The sequence below is a fragment of the Chiloscyllium punctatum genome, chromosome 27 (assembly GCF_047496795.1).
Source record: "Chiloscyllium punctatum isolate Juve2018m chromosome 27, sChiPun1.3, whole genome shotgun sequence".
Taxonomy (NCBI): domain Eukaryota; kingdom Metazoa; phylum Chordata; class Chondrichthyes; order Orectolobiformes; family Hemiscylliidae; genus Chiloscyllium; species Chiloscyllium punctatum.
Window position 1 is genome coordinate 48,346,729 of NC_092765.1, and position 17,619 is coordinate 48,364,347.

General features: G+C 43.1%; 1 protein-coding gene across 9 annotated transcripts in view; it reads left to right on the forward strand.

Moving 5' to 3' along the window:
* adgrb2 (adhesion G protein-coupled receptor B2) overlaps positions 1-17,619 on the forward strand; it is a 758,374-nt gene that overhangs the window by 422,028 nt on the left and 318,727 nt on the right. For all 9 annotated transcript variants that reach the window (XM_072548607.1, XM_072548608.1, XM_072548609.1 and 6 more), the window contains 2 exons: positions 1,733-1,927; positions 11,845-11,913. In XM_072548607.1, the coding sequence (XP_072404708.1) occupies positions 1,733-1,927; positions 11,845-11,913 (264 nt within the window). The remainder of the gene's footprint in view (positions 1-1,732; positions 1,928-11,844; positions 11,914-17,619) is intronic.

Consider the following 17,619-nt stretch of genomic DNA (forward strand, 5'->3'; position numbering starts at 1 on the left):
TTAAGTTGGGGAAAAACTTCTTCACTTAATGTTCTGTTAATGTTTGGAATTCTATATTGCAGAGAGATGTGGATGCTCCATTATTGAGTACAGTTAAGACTGAAATAGAATTTTGAACTCTCAGAAAATCAAGTGCTTTGGGCAGGTATTGGTGGTAAGCAGGAAAGTGAAGTTGAGGCAACAAAACTAACACTGAATGGTGGAGCAATCTCTCGGAACTATAGAGACTACTCCTGATCTTTCTTCTTCTCATCTTTCTTCACGTTCGATTTCATCAGAATAATTTTCAAAAAGGTCTATGACCACTTTCACCCCTCTCTTCCTTTTTATATATTTAAACAAACTCTTATTGTCAGCTTTTATATTTCATACTAGTTTGCCCTTGTAATTCAGTTTCTAATATCATTTTAGCTCTCCTTTGCTAGATTCTGAATTTATCCCAGTTTTCAGGGCTATCACTAATTTTTGCCTCCTTAGATGATTTTTCTTTATAGTCTCTTTAATTTTCTTGGTTGGTAATGGCTGGTTTATTCCTCTCTTAGAATCTTTCCTCTTAACTGGGATACTTTTTGCTCAGAATCATTCATTTCCTCCTTAAATGATGGCCACTGATTACTTACCGTTTTGTTTCCTGTTCACCTAGCCCCGTTCAGGCTAGCTAACTTTATCCAGGGTCATGTCCCAGACAGTTTGAGATCTGAGAGTGTCTGGTCACAGTCTGCAGATGGTAGTGTTTGGGGTCTTTGAGATAAGAGTGGGGTGTGTTTAATAGTTTTTCATGGGTTAAACTATATATTTGATATCACCCACTATTTAATAGTCAAACTTTCCCTGCTTAGCTGTTTTACTTAGTCTTGCTGGTACCAGTTGAAATCTCCTGGTCATGGAGACTTTCAGACTATTCCAAGTGTGCAGGAATTTTCTGCTACAATGTGGATTCATCAGGGGTGTGCACATAGAATTCAAGGTATTATCTCTGACCTGAATGTAATGTTCAGAATATTCCATTTAACTTTTGCGTACAGTAACCAAATGATTATATTTTGCTCTTTAGGTCATTTGATTATTTATTTTGTGAGTTAGGAAGAATAGTATATTTTGAGCATTGTATCTAGCAATACAATGTAATATTGTAGGTGGTGAATCTACAGGCCTGAACGTGAGTTCCTAAGAATTGTTGTGGGTTAAGTTATAAAATAACAAAAGATCAATACTCCGCTCATCAGTGTACAAATACATTAATATGGATATTTTCTCAGTGTTGGAGCAGATCATTTACAAATGAGGCAATGATTAGTAATTATTAAAATAACTAACAGTAAATTTAGTCTCAGCAAAAGGGCGGTACTGTGGCTTAGTGATTAGCACTGCTGCCTTACAGCACCAGGGTCCCAGGTTCGATTCCAGCCTTGGGCGGCTGTCTGTGTGGAGTTTGCACATTCTCCCTGTGCCTGTGTGGGTTTCCTCCAGGTGCTCCAGTTTCCTCCCACAGTCCAAAGATGTGCAAGTCAGATGAATTGGCCATGCTAAATTGCCCATATTGTTAGGTGCATTAGTCAGAGTGGAAATGGTTCTGGGTGGGTTACTCTTCGGAGGGTCAGTGTGGACTGGTTGGCCCGAAGGGCCTGTTTCCACACTGTAGGGAATCTAATCTAATCTAATCTAAATGTTTGAATAATCTGATTGTTCTGAGTGACAATACGGTGAATCTGTGTTTATTTGCTTTATTTAGATCCGAGAGCACCTCGCTAAAGGACAGCGGACCTTGGCAGGAGAGGGCATGATACAAGTAATAAGAACTATGCTGGGTTTAATAGCAAGAAAGAATTTCTACAGTGGAGATCTCTTATTCTCTGCAGACATACTACGGAATGTGACAGATACATTCAAAAGAGCCAGCTATATTCCTCCTTCTGGTGATATACAAGTGAGGATTGTATTTAATGACTGATATTTTGCTTTTGTTTTGCAGTTTCTGTCTCCAGCTTTGTGTGTGGGAAATCATGTCTCACTAACTTGATTGAGGTTTTTGGAGAAGTAATGAAGAGGATTGATGAAGGCAGAGGGGTGGACTTGATCTATGTGGACTTCAGTAAGGTGTTCAACTAGGTTCTTCATGGTAACCTGGTTAGCAAGGCTGGATTACACGGAATACAGGGAGAACTAGCCATTTGGATACAGAACTGCCTCGAAGGAAGAAGACAGACAGTGGTGATGGAGAGATGCTTTTGAAACTGGAGGTCTGTGACCAGTGGTGTGCCACAAGGATCAATATTGGGTCCACTGCTTTTCATCATTTATGTATATAATTTGGATGTGAACATAGGAGGTGTAGTTAGTAAGTTTGCAGATGACACCAAAATAGGAGGTGTAGTGGACAGCAAAGAGGTTACCTCAGAGTATAACGGGATCTTGATCAGATGAGCCAATGGGCCGAGGAGTGGTAGATGGAGTTTAATTTAGGTAAATGTGAGACGCTGCATTTTGGGAAGGCAAATCAGGATTGCAATGATACACTTAATGGTAAGGTCCTGGGGAGTGTTGCTGAACAAAGAGACTTTGGAGTGCAGGTTCGTAGTTCCTTGAAAATGGAGTTTCAGGTAGATAGGATAGTGAAGAAGGTGTTTAATGTGCTTTTCTTTATTGATCAGAGCATTGAGAATAGGCGTTGTGGCTGTACAGGACATTGGGTGAGCCACTTTTCAAATATTGTATGGAATTCTGTTCTCCCTTCTATATGAAAAATGTTGTGAAACTTGAAAGGGTTCATAAAAGGTTTACAAGGATGTTGCCAAGCTTGGAGGGTTTGAACTATAGGGAGAGGCTGAATCTGCAGAGGTTGTTTTCCCTACAGCATTGGAAGCTGAGTGGTGACCTTGTAGACGTTTATAAAATCATGAGGGGCAATGATTTGAGTAAATAGCCTTGGTTGGGGAAGTGCTGAACTAGAGGGCATAGGGTGAGAGGGGAAAGATATAAAGGAGACCTAAGGGACAACGTTTTCACACAAAGGGTGGTGTGGCAAAGGTAGGCTGCCAGAGGAAGAAGTGGAAGGTGGTACAATTACAACGTTTAAAAGGCATCTGAGTGGGTACATGAATAGGAAGGGTTTAGATGGATATGAGTCAAGTGTCGGCAAATGGAACTAGATTAATTTAGGATATCTGGTCGGCATGGATGAGTTGGATTGAAAGGTCTGTTTCCATGCTGTACATCTCTATGACGCTGTCAGGATGCCCTGTAGAACTTGCAAAGTCATACATCAATCACATTTACAAATATTTTCTCTTCATAAAAAATACTGTGTCTGATATATAAGTGCCATTGGTCTGCTTATTACTGGTTTACCTGAGAAAAATGATTGTGGGTTGCTTTTATTTGCTGCAGCCTTTGTGATGAAGATATTAGTGACAGGTTAGTGCTAAGATGATGATCAGTGGATGTAGCATCATGGGATAACCAAGCAGAATGGTTAGCTAACTTGATTCAAGAATTAAATAAGACAATAGGGTGAAGATTAGCTTTTCAGAATGGCACAAGATTAGAAGTGGTGTTCTTTAAAGAAGTCATCCAACACTAGACAAGTATGCAATTCTCTCACATATGCAGTCCAATCAGGCACAGCAACAGCCATGGCAGTAGTCATAGAGTCCTACAGCACGGAGACAGGCCGTTTGGATCAAACTAGTTAATGCCGACCAAAAATGTCCATCCATGTTAACCCCATTTCTCTCCACTTGGCCCATATTCTTCTAACCCTTTCCTATCCATGTTTTTTTTTCATTCCTTTGGGGGACTTGGTCATCACTGACTGACCAGCATTGCTGGCCCATTCCTATTTGCCCTTGAGAAGGTAGTGGTGAGCTGCTTTCTTGAATCACTGTAGTCCACTTGCTGTGGGTTGACCCACAATGCTGGTAGGGAGGGAATTCCAGGATTTTGACCCAACGGCTGTGAAAGAACGGCAGTATTTGTCCAAATGCCTTTTAAATGTTATTAATGTATCCGCCTCAACCACTTCCACTGCAGCTCATTCCATGTTCATACTACCCTCTGAGTAAAATAAGTTGCCCCTCAGGTTCATTTTTATTCTTTGCCCTCTAATCTTAAACTGATGCCTTCTAGTCCTCAATTCCCTACCCTGTGAAAAAGACTTAGTGCATTCACCCCCATCCCTGCCTGTCAGGATCTTATCCCCACAGTCTCCTACTCTCTAAATGAAGAAAGTCCTAGCTTGTCCAACCTCTCCCTATAACTCAGACCATTGAGTCATGGCAACATCCTAGTAAATTTCTTCTGTACTCTTCCCAGTGTAATAACATCCTTCCTATAACAAGGTGACCAGTACTGAACACAATACTCCAAGTGCGGCCTCACCAATAGTCAGCAGTCTTGAATTCCAAGAAAGAAGGGGCGTAGCTTCAGTAGCCATTCCTGAAGACGAGAAGGAGATAGGGACTGCCAAGAACGATCTGTGCCATACAATAGATATATCTTCCTGAAGATGTCAAAATGTCACTTCAGGAGAAGACTTCACCTTTCCAGGGAGGTGGTGACCAATATCTGTGTTTCATATGATGACTTGGTCCCTGGACCTAACCATGCACACATGCTGCAGGTAGCACAGATATTCACCATGACCCTCTGAGTTTTCACCTCATGTTCCTTTCAGTGTTCTGTTGCTGATCCATGTAGATCTTCCCAGTTCGCTACTCTCTGATCATCCACACCATCACAGATGCTGTCTTTACAAGTATGACTTTACTTTATCAGCCGCTCAGCTATTGTAGCCTCAATTTATACCCGATTTTGTTCCACAGATCAATGGTGTATTGGATTGGATCTCTGTGATTATTATCAACAAGGAGGCCACATTCAAAAAATGTGTAGCTGGAGTACAAAAAACAGATGAACTTGTTGCACATGTTCATGCTATCCTTGGAGCTGCTACAATGTGCATACACTTTTTTAGCTTAACCTTTCAACCCTACTCCCTGCAATGTGGATCGATTCCAGATGAAAAGGAATGCACTGTGGAAACTAAAGTACTGTCTGAAATGAAGCAGAACATGCTAGAGTTACAGCAGGTCTGGCAGAAGGAGAAAAAAATGTAACAACACATAATATTTGGAAATGAATTCACAGGACGTTGAATCAACTAAGACTCATTTTCAGAAAAGTCATATTCAACTTGAAATATTGACTGTTTCCTGCTCCACAGATGCTGCCAGATGTGCTGAGTATTTCCAGGATATCCTGTTTTTATGCCCTTTGAAAATCATGGCTTCTAATCAATTTGAGGTTTCCTTAGACAGAACTTTAATGTAGATATAACAAGAGCCACATCCATATCAAGACAAAAATTGAATAGACCATAGAACTACTAAAATTGAGTTCCTAATTCCTTATCAGTCAGATGGAGTACCTGTCAAGATATCTGGGATGATTGTTTTGCACTGCATGCCTCCCTTCCCCTCCACCGACTCCCTTCCCAGCCCCTCCCCCTCCCTTCCATTCCACCTTGCCACCAACTGGATTCATTCCTCCCAGTGACCAGCCAGGTTGTGCCCTCTACTAGTCTTCACCTATACCCACTTCATCATTCTGCACTCCCCTGCCCCCACCCCACCACCTATACCTGCAACTCCCCCTACACCCCCAGTCCTGAAGACAAGTCACACCCGAAATATCGACTTCTCCACCACCTGATGCTGCCTGGCTTGCTGTGTTCTTCCAGCCTCCTAGCTGTCTACTTTGGAATCTGACATCTGCAGGGTTTTTTTGTCTCTAGTCAAGTATAATGCAGTAGGGCAGTGTGACCTCAGATAGAGAGTAAACATGGTCCCATACCCGCAGAAGAGAGAGAAAAGTGCTTCAAGAAGAGCCAGGAGACTCCAAGACCAGAGATGCTGAGCTAGTGGTGTGAAATGTTGATTTGTGCCCAGAGACATGCTGAGGAGTTCTGCAGGATGCCATTGTTGCAAGGAACCCACTAATCAAACAACATGTCACCTGAAAACATTGTGAGGACATAGTGACAGACCACATGCCAACACTGAACAAAGTCGGAGTCTTTACATAGATGGCAGCCAAGCTAACATGTTTTTCATTGCTTATTGAAATTGTACTGTTGCAGAACTTGATGACCTCTGTACATTTTAGATACTCATGAATTTAAATGTATGCCACCATTGCAAAAACTAATTATTTTATAATTAGTTAGACAGATTTTTTAAAAATATCTGCATATTCTACATATCCCTCAGTGCTATACCCAATGCAGGGTATTTGCACTTGGACAATCCCATGAAGTATTGCTGTGTTGGTTTGGAAGAAGTGAAGGCAGCCAGCTAATGTCTTAGAGTATAAAGTTGTGAAGATTGTGGCAGTCAAACATTTTCTGTAGACAACTGTTAGGGTCTTTCCTGCAACTGTATGAATGAGTGTTTGTTAGAGCAGCCAAAGTAGATTGATTGATTTTTGTTACATGTGTCAAGATGAAGTGAAAAATGTTGTTTTGCGAGCTATACAGGCAGATCATACCAGACAAAGTGCATCAGGGTAGCAGGACAGAGTGCAGAATACAGTGTTCCAGCCGCAGCGAAGGTACAGAGGGTGAGATTGGAAGTAACATTTGAGAGGTCCATTCAAGAGTTTAATAACAGCTGGGAAGAAGTGGTTCTTGAATCTGTTCATACATGTATTCAAAGATGTATATTTTCTGCCGAATGGAAGAGAGCAGAAGAGAATATAACCAGGGTAGGAGGGGTCTTTGATTATGTTGATTGCTTTTCTAGGGCAGTGGGAAGTATAGATGGGGTCAATGGATTGAAGTTGGTTTGTGTGATGGACTGGGCTGTATTTGTAACTGTAGTTTCTTTCAGTCTTGGGAAGAGCAGTTGCTATTCCACACTGATGCATCCAGATAGGCTGCTTTCTATGATGCTTCTATAAAAATTGGTAAAAAGCCTTGTGGACATACCAAATGGCCTGAGCCTCCTGAGGAATTAGTGACATTGTTTTGCTTTCTTGACCGTCGCATTAACATGGGTGGACCAGGACAGATTGTTGGTGATCATTACTCCCAGGAACTTAATGCTTTCGATCATCTCCACTCTGTGCCATTGTTGCAGCCAAGGCCATGACCTCCACTTCGCTTCCTGAAGTCAATGACCAGCTCCTTTGTTTTTCTGATGTTGATGGAGAGGTTGTTGTCTTTAAACAATGCTGGTAAGCATTCAGTCTCTTTCCTGATTTCTGTCTCATTGCTATTTGAGATTCGACCTACAACAGTGGTATTATCAGCAAACTTATAAATGGAGTTGGGGCAAAACTTGGCCACAACAGTCTTGGGTGTATAAGGAGTACAGTAGGGGCTGAGTATAAAGCCTTGAGGGGCACTTGTATTCAGGATTATGGTGAAGAAAGTGTTGTCACTTCTTCTTGATTGCAGTCGATGGGTCAGGAAGTCAAGGATCCAGTTATAGAGGGGGGAGCCAAGTCTAGGTCTCAGAGTTTAGAGATGAGTTTGTTTGGAATTATCATATTTGAAGGCAGAGTTAAAATTAGATTAGATTAAATTAGATTCCCTACAGTGTGGAAACAGGCCCTTCGGCCCAACCAGTCCACACCGACCCTCTGAAGAGTAAACCACCCAGACCCATTTCCCTCTGACTAATGCAACTAACACTGTGGGCAATTTAGCATGGCCAATTCACCTGACCTGCACATCTTTGGACTGTGGGAGGAAACCCACGCAGACACTGGGAGAATGTGCAAACTCCACACAGACAGTTGCCCGAGGCTAGAATCGAACCTAGGACCCTGATGCTGTGAGGCAGCAGTGCCACCTGTAGGTAATTAGGAGCCTGACATAGGTATCTTTGTCATCCAGATGTTCCAGGGATGATTGTAGGGCCAGGAAGATGGATCCGCTGTGGACCTATTGTGTTGGTAGGTGAATAGCAAAGGATCAAGGCAGTTTGGTATGCCTAACCTCTCAAAGCATTTCAATAACTATGGAGATCAGTGCCCTTGGACAGTAGTACTTGATTGGTCACAATTCACAGATCCCTGACAAAGAAAACCAACAATGATGAGATTCCCTCCATCTGTTTTGAACCCTTATTTCCCTCTGGATCACCCTCAACCCTTTGATGTGCTGTCTGCTAGCTTGAAGAGGTCTCCTGCTCAGTTGGAACCAGAACTCTATCAACAAACACATCGACTTAGACCCCATCTAACACCCCCCCTGAGAAAAGGAACAGGAAGTGACTTCACCACAGCAAATAACATCACCACTGGAAATGACATCACCAACTCAAAGAAACCCAAACATATGTACAGAAAGCAGTAATTTTCAGCATTGCTTCGCCTGAGGCCCACTGAAGATGTTATCTAGTAAGGTAAAGAAACGTCTGGAAATGACCCTCCAAGCTCAGCGAGCAAACCTACATCCAAAACCTCAACCTAAGCTACAAATCTTCTCAAAACTCGCCATATCATAGAGATGGACAGCATGGAAACAGACCTTTTGGTCCAACTCGTCCAGTCCCACCTGCCAGCACTTGGCCAATATCCCTCCAAACCCTTCCTATTCATATACCCATCCAAATGCCTCTTAAATGTTGCAATTGTACTGGCCTCCAAGACTTCCACTGGCAGCTCATTCCATACACGTAACACCCTCAGCATGAAAATGTTGCCCCTTAGGTCTTTTTTATATCTTCCGCTCTCATCCAAAACCTATGCCCTCTAGTTCTGGACTCCCCGACCCCAGGGAAAAGACTTTGTCTATTTATCCTATCCATGCCCCTAATGATTTTATAAACCTCTATAAGGTCACCTCTCAGCCTCGAAGGTATCAGGGAAAACAGCCTCAGTCTGTTCAGCCTCTCCCTACAGCTCAATCCCTCCAACCCTGGCAACATCCTTGTAAATCATTTCTGAACCCTTTCAAGTTTCACAACATATTTCTGATAGGAAAGAGACCAGAATTGCATGCAATATTCCAACAGTAGCCTAACCAATGTCCTGTACAGCCGCAACATGACCTCCCAACTCCTGTATCCAATACTCTGACCAATAAAGGAAAACATACCAAAAGCCGCCTTCACTATCCTATTTACCTGCAACTCCACTTTCAAGGAGCTATGAACCTGCACTCCAAGGTCTCTTTGTTCACCAACACTTCCTAGGACCTTACCATGAAGTGTCTAAGTTCTGCGAAGATTTGTTTTCCCAAAATGCAGCACTTCGCATTTATCTGAATTAAACTCCATCAGCCACTTCTCATCTAATCAAGATCCTGTTGTAATCTGAGGTAACCTTCTTCACTGTCCACTAAACCTCAATTTTGGTGTCATCTGCAAACTTACTAGCTATACCTCTTATGCTCACATCCAAATCATTTGTATAAATGATGAAAAGTAGTAGGTCCAAAAACACTGACTCCTGTGGCTTTCATTCACTGCCCAATAGAGCATCATTGTGATTATCCTCTCCTCTCAACGGTGGACATTCCTCTGAACCCTCTGCCTCAGCCACTACCTCCTACACACTCCTCGATGTTCCATTTGACATCTTGTGTCTTTTATCTAAAGGAGAAAGTGAGGACTGCAGATGCTGGAGATCAGAGTCGAGAATGTGGTGTGGAAAAGCACAGCAGGTCAGACAGCATCCGAGGAGCAGGAGAATTGATGTTTCGGGCATAAGCCCTTTTCCAGGACCACATTCTCGACTTTCAAATCTAAAGCCTAGCTATTCTAGTGTTACGATCCTTCTCAGATGAATTTTCTTCCTCCTTTTGTCCAAGGGAGTGACCACACTGTTGAGACCTGAGGGAGTAGCGAGGTATTTTAGTTTAGAAATTCTTAGAGATCTTCAGTATTTCTCATTCATATTTCTGAATGGACCATTCATGTCAGCAGAATAGATTTTCTTCATGCTGAGTGCTATGCGTCCACCATCCAATGAAAAATGCCACTTTCCCAAACTTTACTATTCCTCCACATCCATCATCAATACATTAAAGGCTATGCTATTCTGAAAGATAGCTCCTCCACTGTCCTGTGCACCTGAAAGAGTGAATTTGCCATCACCCTCAAGTTCCCTTGTTGGCAAACTGAAAATTTCCATTACTCCATCCTCTAGTGTCGTTATGGAATGTAATACTGGGATTCTGGCCCTGTCCTCTTCCTTTCTCAGGCATTTTTCCCATTTCTTTAGAATGAAAAAGAGAGCAAAGGTAATGAAATGATATAGAGGTGGAAATCTCTCCTCTTGGTTTGGAACAGCGTCTCCTCTTTGGCAACCTCACATATTAGCAAGGTTGCTACATGAGCTACTTGGATGTATCTTCCTCCAAGACAGATGAGTAACAAGTTCACTGCAGCAACCAGATACTTTGCATGTTTCATGTTGTGTTGCAAGGAAGGACATTGAGTAAATGAAAGTCTTACTCAACTTCCCTAAATATGTCAGGTCACTGAAACACTTGTGGCATTGAATCCAGGTTTATGTGCGCTCTCTAAGTTGCTAACCACCATCATGTTCTCCAACTACATCCTCCTGGTTATAATGGGGACACATTCTAATCAGACAGGAAGTGGGCATCTGTTATTGTATTTACTGTATCCACCAGGACCTCCAGATGTCGCTCAGTAAACCAAGTGAATGTCCAAGGTATCCTGGCTGCTGTCTTTTTCAGTCTTTTTAGATCCCAGGCCACATTCAGGTTTTGCATTGCATTGATTCACACAGAAAGCAGGCAGGGCTGATGAGCAGATACAAGAAATTGATATAAAGCCTCACCATTGGGTGAAAAGCACTTTGGCAGTTCAAAGAGAAGCACGTTTGGGGATTGTGAAGAGGGAATCATAGAATTTCTACATGTGGAAGCAGGCCATTCAGCCTATCAGGTTCACACCAGCCCTCCAAAGAGCAGCCCTCCTAGACCAACTTCCCCTCTGCCTATAACCCTGCATTTCTCATGGTCAACCCACCTAGCCTGTACATCCCTGAACAATTTAGCATGGCCAATCCACCTAAATTGCATATCTTTGGACTGTGGGAGGAAACCAGAGCACCCGGAGGAAACCCACGCAGTCATGGGGAAAATGTGCAAACTCCACACAGACAATTGCCCAAGGCTAGAATCGAACTGGGGTCCCCAGCACAGAGGCAGCAGTGCTAACCACTCAGTCACCATGCTGGCCAAAGAAAGCGAGGACTCTGTGTATTTACAAACCTTACAATGGCATTTTCTAGTCAGTCAGTATCTCCTGCTATGGCTCATCTGTCAAGGTCTCATAGTACTGATCTTCCCTTGATTCACTAGGAATCTCACTTTTGTATGTAAAACAGGCTCATGTCTGCCTGTAATGGGATCCTTGGCTGATTGGAAGATCAACAAATGTAGAATGGCATTTGAAAAGGTAATAATGAGAAAATAACTTTTAGCCAGTTAGCCAAATCAGTTTCATCTTTACTTCTCCAAAACAGTATTCTTGCTGGGCAAATTTCAGGTGTTGGGTGTGTTAAAACTGACACCAATATTTAATTATTCAGTTCATTCTTGTATCTTCATTCACAGTTTATGAAATTAGTTGAGCTGCATATTGAATGTATCACCACGTGGCTCACAACCAGCTATCACCATGGATATTAGACATTAAATAGTGAAAAACCTTATAGGTTTCAAAGAAATTATAGTTCTTCTTTACTTTGGATTACATTCTAAAACCTGAATTCTTGAACACCAAATGATAAAATAAGTGATTTATGAAATCGGATGTGAAGAAAGAAAGGAATTACATCATCTTTACTTTTTTTTTGTTTACCCAGAAGTTCTTTCAGATTGTCAGCTACATGCTTGAAGCAGAGAACAGGGCAAAATGGGATGATGCACTTCAGGTAAGTGACTCCCTTCTATGCAACAGTAAGTGCTTGAGGTTTGTTCATAACTTCCTGCTGACTACAATCAACTTGCTATTGTTTACAGTGAAATGGAGGTCAAACATTGTCAAGATCAGCTCAACAATACTGGAAACCTCTATATCAAATGATAAGTTTATATCATGTTGTATCTGTGAGCTGTACAAGTTTTTGCTGAAATATCTATTAGAACCCTCCAACAACTTACCGACAACCAATGACCGTTCCTTTGAATCCTCAACATCAACTTCCTTGTATGTAAGATCAGACTCCCTCCTGTTGGCTTCTTAGGTGTTTCCATTGGGTAGCGGGGTCCATGAGTTAAAAAGATCTGAGGCCACATTCTGACACTGTCTGGTGATTGAAATCAAGGTTTTCTAGCCTCCTTTATAATATTAGGCATGTGTGATTCTGCTCTCCATTTCCTTCAGTTTTGTTTTTTGATGATAGGGTAGCTCTGACCAAAATGAATCGGACACGCTCTGACTTGAGTTGGCTTTGTACTGTTAACTTCACTATCATTATTCTGCAAACAATGGAGATGCTGAGGATCAAGTTTACTATAGTTCCTTAGTCTCTTTCCACTTCCTCAGCTATTATCACACTAATTATGAAAAATCTATGTTGATTTTGTTTTGCTACAGCTTCATTCAATGTGAGCCAATTCTCAACGTATTAATATGAAAACTTGTCAAATGTCATTTGAAAATTGAGATACTCAACATTGTAAAAAGATGGAACTTGAAATTATTTCGCCCCTTCAAGTTTTCATGCTATCACAAAAAACTTCAGCCGATTAAATATTTAGATGTGCAGTTGTTGTTCTGAGAAATTAAATTGGATAAATGTAGGCCAGGAAACCATGTCTGTTCTTGTTCAAATAAGCCATTGGGATCCTTTACATCCATCCAAGGGAGCAGATAGGATTTCAGATAAAACAGCATCTTAAGTATTTCTCAATTCCTTAATTTTGCACTTAAGCATTGTGTGCTGGGTTATGAGCTGAAGTCTGGAAGTGAACATTGATTGCAATGGCCTTATACTTATGAAATGAGAGTACAACCACTGAGATTAGAAAATTCTTGAATGGTATGTGGAGCATCACTGGCAAGACCAGCATTTATTGCTCATCCCTAGATACCTTTGAACCGACTGGCTCTTTAGCACGTTTCAAAGGGCAATTATGAGTGAGCCAGATAGCTATGTTCTGGAGTTACATGTAGACCAGACCAGCTAAGAATGGCAGATTTCCTCCTCTTAAGACATTGCTGAGCCATTCTTTTTAAAGGAAGTTATCAGTGGTTGTATTAGGGTAGCCTTTAATCCATATTTTATTGAAGTCAAACTTCACCATTTGCTGCTATGGTACAATTCAAATCCATGTACCCAGAACATTAGCATTGATCTCTGGATTACTAGTCCAGTGACAATATAACTTACACCACCACCTCATTATTATATGAAAGTTAATTCAGGTTGTCAATGCCCCAAATAAAAAAATGAGTAAGAACGGTTAGATAGAATCCTCCTTTTATAAAGTACTATTGCAAGTAGGTTTGATTGTGCTCTGAGTCAGAAGAATGGGAATTCGGTCTCCATGCTGTAGTATGTGGGGTTAATAGCTATATGCTGAAAAATGTGTTGCGGAATAGCGCAGCAGGTCAGGCAGCATCCAAGGAGCAGGAGAATTGACGTTTCAGGCATGAGCCCTTCTTCAGGAATGAGGAAGGTGTGCCGAGCAGGCTAAGATAAAAGGTAGGGAGGAGGGACTTGGGGGAGGGAGGTTGGGAATGCGATAGGTGGAAGGAGGTTAAGGTGAGGGTGATAGGCCAGAGAGGGGCTGGGGTGGAGAGGTCGGGAAGAAGATTGCAGGTCAAGAAGGCGGTGCTGAATCTGAGGGTTGGACTCAGAAAAGGTGGGGGGAGGGGAAATGAGTAAGCTCGAGAATTCTGCATTCACCCCTTGTGGTTGAAGGGTTCCTAGGCAGAAGATGAGGCGCTCTTCCTCCAGGCATCGAGTTGCCATGGTCTGGCGATAGAGGAAGTCAAGGACCTGCATGTCCTTGGCGGAGTGGGAGGGGGAGTTGAAGTGTTCAGCCACGGGGCGGTTGGGTTGGTTGGTGCAGGTGTCCCAGAGGTGTTCCCAATTCCTTTGCCTCCGCCACATCTGCTCCCAGGAGGACCAATTCCAATACCGAACAACCCAGATGGCCTCCTTCTTCAAAGACCGCAATTTCCCCTCAGACGTGGTTGACAACGCTCTCCACCACATCTCCTCCACTTGCCGCTCCTCTGCCCTTGAACCCTGCCACTCCCATCGCCACCAGGAAAGAACCCCACTGGTCCTCACCTACCACCCGACCAACCTCCAGATACATCGTATCATCCTTCGTCATTTCCACAACCTCCAAACAGACCCCACCACCAAGGATATATTTCCCTCCCCTCCCCTATCAGCATTCCATAAAGACCACTCCCTCTGTGACTCCCTCGTCAGGTCCACACCCCCCACCAACCCAACCTCCACTCCCGGCACCTTCACCTGCAACCGTAAGAAATGCAAAACTTGGGCCACACCTCCCCCCTCACTTCCCTCCAAGGCCCCAAGGGATCCTTCCATATCTGTCACAAATTCACCTGCACCTCCACACACATCATTTACTGCATCCGCTGCACCGGATGTGGCCTCCTCTACATTGGGGAGACAGGCCGCCTACTTGCGGAACGTTTCAGAGAACACCTCTGGGACACCCGCACCAACCAACCCAACTGCCCTGTGGCTGAACACTTCAACTCCCCATCCCACTCCGCCAAGGATATGCAGGTCCTTGACCTCCTCTATCTCCAGACCATGGCAAAATGACGCCTGGAGGAAGAGCGCCTCATCTTCCGCCTAGGAACCCTCCAACCACAAGGAATGAATGCAGATTTCTCCAGTTTCCTCATTTCCCCTCCCCCCACCTTATCTCAGCCCCAACCCTCGGACTCAGCACCGCCTTCTTGACCTGCAATCTTCTTCCCGACCTCTCCGCCCCCACCCCCCTCTCCGGCCTATCACCCTCACCTTAACCTCCTTCCACCTATCGCATTCCCAACCCCCCTCCCCCAAGTCCCTCCTCCCTACCTTTTATCTTAGCCTGCTTGGCACACCTTCCTCATTCCTGAAGAAGGGCTTATGCCTGAAACGTCAATTCTCCTGTTCCTTGGATACTGCCTGACCTGCTGCGCTTTTCCAGCAACACATTTTTCAGCTCTGATCTCCAGCAACTGCAGTCCTCACTTTGTCCTAGTTAATAGCTATATGTTAATAACTAGTGAAATAACTCCATGGAGGGCAGTATCCCATTACCAATAACCTGTTATTTACGCATGCACAGTACTTGGACTCTGACCAGCTAGCTTAGAGCCTGTCCCTAGAATGAGGAGAATCCCTGAGACTTCTATATTTTATCTTTTTTTAAGCAGAACGCAAAGCCAGAAAACAAGCAATTACAATAAACAATAAAGAAAAAGAAAAATTTAAAATAAACTCCTTCTCATTAGGAAGATGCCAACAGCAGTGAATAAGACATACTGACTGTGTGGTTCCAGGCTGTTCAGAGGTCAGCCTCCTCTCCTCCTTAACACAGAAATATAGAGAGTCCTTCATTCACTGATCCAGTTCCCGCAGAGCCAGCTCTCAGAGTGAACAGGATGTCTGAGCTTCCTGTTTATTTTTTTCTTTTTTTTATTTCTTTTTCCCCTCATGACCGCCTAACTGCAGTAGTGCTTATTTTCCCCAGCACCCATGTTGTGTATGTGTGTGTAGGTGTGAGACACACTGAGAGACACCAGGTGCACGAATCTTTATTCAGTTTCCACCACCAGGAAGAAAGGAAACACCCGAGTGGCCAATGACAAGCAGTGTCCTTCACAAAAAGCAATGCTCTGTGATCAAACATTGAAGGGGAGGGCAGGGATTAAATCAAAATAGAGTTGGAATGGGGAAAAAGACTCCTGTTTATATCTGTCAGCCAGGACTCCCTGATTGGCTTAAGGTGACAGCCCCAATGAGATCCATCTGGACAACCTCCATTCAATCACTATAGCTAAAGTGCGTTATCAGTGACAGAGATGATGTCAGATCACATGAGCCTGTTGTAAGATGGTCCTACTGAAGTCCAGCTTAAACTTGCATTGGTATAAAGTGTGAATAGGGCATAAATGTTCATCATTTTGGACTAGTATGAATTCCAGTTATTGTGGAAAATGACAAAGAAGATATAGAATGAGGGAAAATAGATGGTGACATCTTGAAAAATGTCCAAATTACAGAGAAGAAAGTGCTGGATGTCTTGAAACATATAAAAGTGGATAAATCCCCAGTACCTGATCAGGTGTACCCCAGAACTCTGTGGGAAGCTAGAGAAGTAATTGCTGGGCCCCTTGCTGAGATACTTGTAACATTGATGGTCACAGGTGAGATGCTGGAAGACTGGAGGTTGGCTAACGTGGTGCCACTGTTTAAGAAGGGTGGTAAGGACAAGCCAGTGAGACTGACGCTGGTGGTGGGCAAGTTGTGGGAGGGACTCCTCAAGGACAGGATGTACATGTATTTGGAAAGGCAAGGACTGATTAGGGATAGTCAACATGGCTTTGTGCATGGGAAATCATTTCTCACAAACTTGATTGTGTTTTTTGAAGAAGTAACAAGGAGGATTGATGAGGGCAGAGTGGTGGACTTAATCTATATGGACTTCAGTCAGGCGTTCGACAAGGTTCCCCATGGGAGACTGGTTTGCAAAGTTAGATCTCATGGAATATAGGGAGAACTAGCCATTTGGATACAGAACTGGCTCAAAGGGAGGTGGTGGAGGGTTGTTTTTTAGACTGAAAGCCTGTGCCCAGTGGAGTGCCACAAGGATCGGTGCTGGGTCCACTACTTTTCGTCATTTATATAAATGATTTGGATGTGAGCATGAGACGCATAGTCAGTAAGTTTGCAGATGATATCAAAATTGGGGGTGTAGTGGACAGCGAAGGAGGTTACCTCCGATTACAATTGGATCTTAATCAGATGGGCCAATGGGCTGAGAAGTGGCAGATGGAGTTTAATTTAGATAAATGCAATGTGCTGCATTTTGGAAAAGCAAATCTTGGTAGGACTTGTAAGCTATAGGCATGGACAAGCTGGACCGAAGGGTCTGTTTCCATGCTGTACATCTCTATGCCTCTCTGACTCTATCTGTCTAAGGCTCCCAAAACCTGCTTATGATATTTACAAATGTGCCATGTATTTGAGCCCATACTCAAGTCTTTACACTTCACTGCAATACTGAAGCAGTATTGCCAGAGATACTAAGGAACGTTTTAGCTAACAAAACCAAGCTGTGGTCAGTTAAAGTCATCAAATCCTTTAGCACGGAGACAGGCCCTTTGGCCCAAACATGTCTGTGCCGACCAAAATGTCCATCCACTCTAACCCCATTTCCCTGCATTTGACCCATATCTGTCTCAACCTTTCCTATCCATGTGTCTGTCCAAATGCCTTTTAAATGATGTTATTGTTAGCGTGGAGACTGAATTCCCATTCTTTGACTCAGAGCAGAATCAAACAGACTCACAATATTACTTTATGAGAGGAGGATTCCATCTAACTGTAGCTATTAATTTGTTATTTGAGGTAATGGCAAATTTAGTGGAAAGG